At 40.7% G+C, this 6,487-nt stretch overlaps 1 protein-coding gene across 1 annotated transcript; it reads right to left on the minus strand.

The window, feature by feature from the left end:
• Nucleotides 1-2,050: 2,050 nt before the first annotated feature.
• Nucleotides 2,051-3,189, minus strand: LOC115156271 (trace amine-associated receptor 13c-like). Its single transcript, XM_029703730.1, has one exon. The coding sequence runs from the start codon at nt 3,187-3,189 to the stop codon at nt 2,227-2,229; it is 963 nt and encodes a 320-aa protein (XP_029559590.1). The 3' UTR covers nt 2,051-2,226.
• Between the last annotated feature and the right edge of the window lie 3,298 nt (nt 3,190-6,487).

Here is a 6,487-nt window from a genome sequence, read left to right on the forward strand (position 1 = left end):
ACCATCCCTATGGTGAAGCATGGTGGTGGCAGCATCATGCTGTGGGGATGTTTATCAGCAGTAGGGACTGAGACTAGTCCGGATTGAGGGAAAGATGAACGGAGCAAAGTACAGAGATCCTTGATGAAAACCTGCTCCAGAGCTATCAGGACCCCAGACTGGGTCGAAGGTTCACCTTCCACTAGAACCACGACCCTAACACACAGCCCAGGCAATGCAGGATTGGCTTTGGGACAAGTCTCAATGTCTTTGAGTGGCCCAGCCAGAGCCCGGACTTAAACCCGACCAATCGTCTGTGGAGAGACATGAAAATAGCTGTCACTTTAATGTTTACATACTGCTTTACTCATCTCATAGATATATCTATTTTTTTTTGTCAATACCACTCAGACATTGCTTGTCAATATTTATATTTTTTCATTCCATTATTTTACTTTTAGATGTGTGTATTGTTGTGAATTGTTAGATACTACTGCACTGTTGGAGCTAGGAACAAAATCATTTTGCTTCAGCTGCAACATCTGCTGAATATTTGTATGTAAACAATAACATTTGATTTTGTTGTGCATTAAAGGTAGTTACGTTTAAAGTGTTATGTATTTAGATATTGGTTCCCTTACCCTGTAAGCAGTCTATGAACTGCTTTTAGTCTATGCCACTCTGACATTGCTCATCCATATATTCTTAATTAAATTCCTTTACTTAGATTTGTGTGTATTAGGTATTTGTTGTGAAATTGTTCGATATAACTAGTTCGATATTGCTGCAGTGTCGGAACTAGATGCATAAGCATTTCGCTACACCCGCAATAACATCGGCTAAACAAATCTTTTTGAACAATAACATTATATTTGATTTCTACTGAGTGACTGCAATCAGTCACTGCCAAGAAACAAGAATGTTATCATTTTCAGACAAACATGTTACTTCCTTCAGCACACTACAACAGTGTGACTGCTTTGGAATAAAATGTTCAATATATTTCCTTTAACATCCTCTGTGTTGTGTGCTTATTGTTTAACCATTGATATGTTCTAGGTCATTTTGAGAACTTAAGCAGCATCGGGTACTGCTGGAATATCTACCAATAGCAAGTCCATCTTTTTGTGATAAATAACACTGGTCACTGTTCAAAACATTTATAAAGAATAGTCTTCACTTTAGAGAAACTACTTTAATCAGTATTAAATGGTTTAATGTATTTTTACATCTTTGGATCTTACGAATCATTACATACTATAAAAGTTGTTTTATAATTATGTGAATTACCAGCTTACTAAAATATCGGATTAATGACAAATTATGAACAATTTACTAATCCATTATAAATTATTCACTGTGATACCCAATCTCTATATTCATTCAGAGTAAACAGTATCTGAGAGGGCTGCTCTGGTGTGACCCCTGACCTGGAAGCAGTGATGTAGTGAGAGTATTTGTAAGTCGCTCTGGATAAGAGCGTCTGCTAAATGACTTAAATGTAATGTAAATGTAGTGGTAGTGAGAGTAGTGGTCGTGTTAATACCCAGTATGTTGAACTGTCTGCTGTGGTCTCCTGCACTGTTGTGTTGAATAATTAATGTATATACTGTAGTAGTTATTTATAAATGTCAGAATACCTAGCTGAGTAACATTTCACAAATGTGGGCTTAATATTAAATGGTGAGCAAATTGGAAATGCCTTACAAATGGTTTATTACTGAATGTTATTATAAAGTGTTACCCATAATTGCATATTCTTACATTTTACCATCAACTACTTACACAATACATAATTTAGTTAGATCTGGACGTTATCTGTTATCATGCAGTATTGTACATTTGAACTTTACTACACTTGATGAAAACATTGTGTCCCAATTGAGCCACTAGAGGGAGATGTTAAACAACATATATAATGACTCATTACGTCCTCAAAATGTAGTATGAGAACACTAACATACTATTTGTCATTAAGTAACACAGAACAACCACAGCCTTAGGTATTTGGAGTACATAATGCACAATGACTACAATGTCCTTTATAAAACAAGCTTATGCCTTCTCCAAGTCATTCCATTCCAATCCAGACAAATCAATCTGTATCAACACCACATGTATCTATGATGACAACACTGAGGTAAGTAATGTCAGTGTATTGTTACATGAAATAAATAATTATAAGAATTGTAGAACAAAACTATATCAAACCTATGTTTGCCAACCAAGGGAATAAAATTATAGGATCTATGAACATCTTATCTTCAAAGTTAAAATAAGTTTAGCTGTCACTTTGAACCATGGATAAAAGAAAGCATAAATTATTGGATTTATTAAGGAATTAACAAGTGGCAGAAAACTGATGAAAAATGATGAGAAATTGTCAACGAAAATAGAAAAAGTGAAGAAAATAAATAGAAATGGAATCCAACAAATTAAATAGTTGAAAACAACGATAGCTAGAGTTTTTGCTGCTTTTTTTTCTGACTTTTTAGCCTGTAGAGTTTTAACACCAGACACACTGGCAGCCTCTTTTGAAAATACCTTTCTGGCCTGTGATCTGGCCACCACAAAGATTTTCATATAAAGTGTTATAATAATAGAGCATGGGACAACCATTGTAATTACCAGGTCAATGATATTACCCCAGGTTATTCCTTCAAAAATAAAACATTCTTTAAAACACCTACTTGGTACCTGCACATTAACAAAGTGTTTTATAATAGCAGTACGGTATATGATACAACAACACCAGGTGATGGATATACAACACATCATTCTTGTTATTGTTATTTTAGAGTGGTACAATAAGGGATCACACACAGCAACATAGCGGTCAATAGATATCAAGACCAAATTACCCAGAGATAAAGAAGTACATAAACAAGCAATATAGGCATGAAACACACAGAAATAATCCCCAAAACCCCAGCATGATTCCATTACTGCTACAGTCACAACTGGTATCACAATCAGTCCCACCAGGAGATCTGACACAGCCAGAGAGAGGATGAGCAGGTTGGTTGGAGTGTGGAGCTGCTTGAAGTGAGAGATGGAGATGATCACCAGTATGTTCAAAAATACTGTAGCTGCTGAAATCAATGACAAGAAGATGTATAGTGTAATGTAGATAGATGTCGATGGCAAAGCCTTTCTGCAAGAAGAGTTTCTGTCTTGAAAACAGTATTGAACATCTTCCTTTTTTTCCATTTGATAAAAATGCTGAGGTCCTGCTCCTGCTTGGTCCTGTGTGTGACCCTGTCAGGTCCGTCTTCTGACAAACTCTGAGCTCTGCCTCTCTATTTATCCCTGAGTTTCTGACAGCCACTCCCCTCCCCAGGATCTCTCTGCGCACACACACACACACACACACACACACACACACACACACACACACACACACACACACACACACACACACACACACACACACACACACACACACACACACACACACACACACACACACACACACGAGAGCACACAAATGAACAAACGGATGTTGCTGTGCTCAGCTAGCCTGTCCTTCAGCTTTACTGATAGTTAGAGATGAGAGAAAAGGTACATTTTCTCCAATTCAATTCAAATCAAATTTCATTTGTCACAAGCGCCGAACAGGTGTGGAGCTTACAGTGAAATGCTTACTTACAAGCCGTTAACCAACAATGCAGTTTTAAGAAAATATAAATGTTAAGTAAAAAATAACAGTAACAAATAATTAAAGAGCAGCAGTAAAATAACAAAACCGAGGTTATATACAGGGTGTACCGGTACAGAGTCAATGTGCGGGGCACCGGTTAGTCGAGGTAATATGTACATGTAGGTCGAGTTAAAGTGACTATGCATAGATAATAAACAGAGAGTAGCAGCAGCGTAAAAAAGGCGGGGGGCAATGCAAATAGTCTGGGTAGGCATTTGATTAGCTGTTCAGCAGTCTTATGGCTTGGGGGTAGAAGCTGATAAGCAGTCTTTTGGACCTAGACTTGGCGGTCCGGTAACGCTTCCCGTGCGGTATCAGAGAGAACAGTCTATGACTAGGATGGCTGGAGTCTTTGACAATTTTTAGGGCCTTCCTCTGACACAGCCTAGTATATAGGTTTTGGATGGGAGGCAGCTTAGCCCCAGTGATGTACTGGGCCGTACTCACTGCCCTCTGTAGTGCTTTGCGGTCGGAGTCCGAGCAGTTACAATACCAGGCAGTGATGCAACCAGTCAGGATGCTCTCGATGGTGCAGCTGTTAAACTTTTTGAGGATCTGAGGACCCATGCTATATCTTTTCTGTCTCCTGAGGGGGAATAGGCTTTGTCGTGCTCTCTTCATGACTGTCTTAGTATGCTTGGACCATGATAGTTTGTTTGTGATTTGGACACCAAGGAACTTGAAGCTCTCAACCTGCTCCACTACAGCCCCGTCGATGAGAATGGGGGCATGCTCGCTCCTCCTTTTCCTGTAGTCCACAATCATCTCCTTTGTCTTGATCACTGGCACCACACGTCCAGGTCTCTGACCTCCTCCCTATAGGCTGTCTCATCTTTGTTGGTGATCAGGCCTACCACTGTTGTGTCATCGGCAAATGTAATGATGGCGTTGGAGTCGTGCCTGGTCATATGGTCATGCAGTCATGAGTGAACAGGGAGTACAGGAGGGAACTGAGCGGGCAGCCCTGAGGGGCCCCCTGTGTTGAGTATCAGCGTTGCGGATGTGTTGTTACCTACCCTTTCCACCTGGGGGCAGCCCGTCAGTAAGACCATTCTGAGCATTATTAATGGAAAAATATAGTATGGGTGATGATTTGGTCATTTAAAGGTTTTTAAACATGGGAAATAGGATAACTGTGCAGACTAACTGTTTTTTGTAATGTCAGTGCTCAGTTTAGAACATAATCCACAACCTCAAGAGACATGACGGCACGACACATGTCAGCTGGCTGGTGTAGGAAAGCTTCCATAGGAACATTCCATATACGTTTAGAAATGTCCATCTGAACGGAATTATGAACCATAATTCTTCAAGTCGAGGGACTCTTTGTCTTAGTTACATCATGGGGACAAGATCTTTTTGTCAGACAACAGAACAACCAAACTGTATTCTGATCCAATCACCCCTTGATGTTTGACTAAGAAATGTGATTTCCAGTTCAGTTCTGTTGTTTTGATCAGTGATCTCAAAAGCACTTCAAGTAATTAGGGGCAGTTCAAAATGTACTGGGAATATTTTCACATGAACCTCCCCTTGTACTGTAATTTTTTTTTACACAACCTCCTCCCTCATTGTCATTGCCACTTCAGCATACTTGTGTGGCACAGAAGATATCCCTCTAGATGTGTGGGGGCTGTGCTTTGGCAAAGTGGGTGGGGTTATATCCCGCCTGTCTCCTGACCCCTCCTGTCTCAGCCTCCAGTATTTATGCTACAGTAGTTTGTGTGTCGGGGGGCTAGGGTCAGTCTGTTACATCTGGAGTATTCTCTTGTCTTATCCGGTGTCCTGTGTGCATTTAAGTATGCTCTCTCTAATTCTCTCTCTCTTTCTGTCTTTCTTTCTTTCTCTCTCTCGGAGGACCTGAGCCCTAGGACCATGTCACAGGACTACCTGGCCTGATGACTCCTTGCTGTCCCCAGTCCACCTGGCCGTGCTGCTGCTCCAATTTCAATTGTTCTGCCTGCAGCTATGGAACCCTGACCTGTTCACCGGACGTGCTACCTGTCCCAGACCTGCTGTTTTCAACTCTCTAGAGATAGCAGGAGTGGTAGAGATGCTCTGAATGATCGGCTATGAAAAGCCAAATGACATTTACTCCTGATGTGCTGACCTGTTGCACCATCGACAAACACTGTGATTATTTGAATCTGCTGGTCATCTATGAACATTTGAACATTTTGGCCATGTTCTGTTATAATCTCCACCCGGCACAGCCAGAAGAGGACTGGCCACCACTCATAGCCTGGTTCCTCTCTAGGTTTCTTCCTAGGTTTTGGCCTTTCTAGGGACTTTCTCCTAGCCACCGTGCTTCTACACTTGCAGTGCTTGCTGTTTGGGTTTTAGGCTGGGTTTCTGTCCTTCTGGAAGGTTCTCCCATCTCCACAGAGGAACTCTGTAGCTTTCTCAGAGTGATCTTCGGGTTCTTGGTCACGTCCCTGACCAATGCCCTTCTCCACAGTTTGGTCGGGCGACCAGCTTTAGGAAGAGTCTTGGTGGTTAAAAACTTATTCCATTTAAGAATGATGGAGACCACTGTGGTCTTGGAGACCTTCAATGTTTATATATAATTTATTTAGACAGTTTTACCCTACTGATGATGTGTGGTTGCAATTGTAATCGCAATAGTGTGTTCCTTTCCAAATCATGTCCAGTCAATTGAATCTACCACACGTGGACTCCAATCAAGTTGTAGAAACATCAAGGATGATCAATGGAAACAGGATGCACCTGAGCTCAATTTCGAGTCTCATAGCAAAAGGTCTGAATACTTATGTAAGTATTTCTGTTTTATTTTTAGTACATTTGCAA

Source organism: Salmo trutta, chromosome 20 (assembly GCF_901001165.1).
Source record: "Salmo trutta chromosome 20, fSalTru1.1, whole genome shotgun sequence".
NCBI classification, from domain to species: domain Eukaryota; kingdom Metazoa; phylum Chordata; class Actinopteri; order Salmoniformes; family Salmonidae; genus Salmo; species Salmo trutta.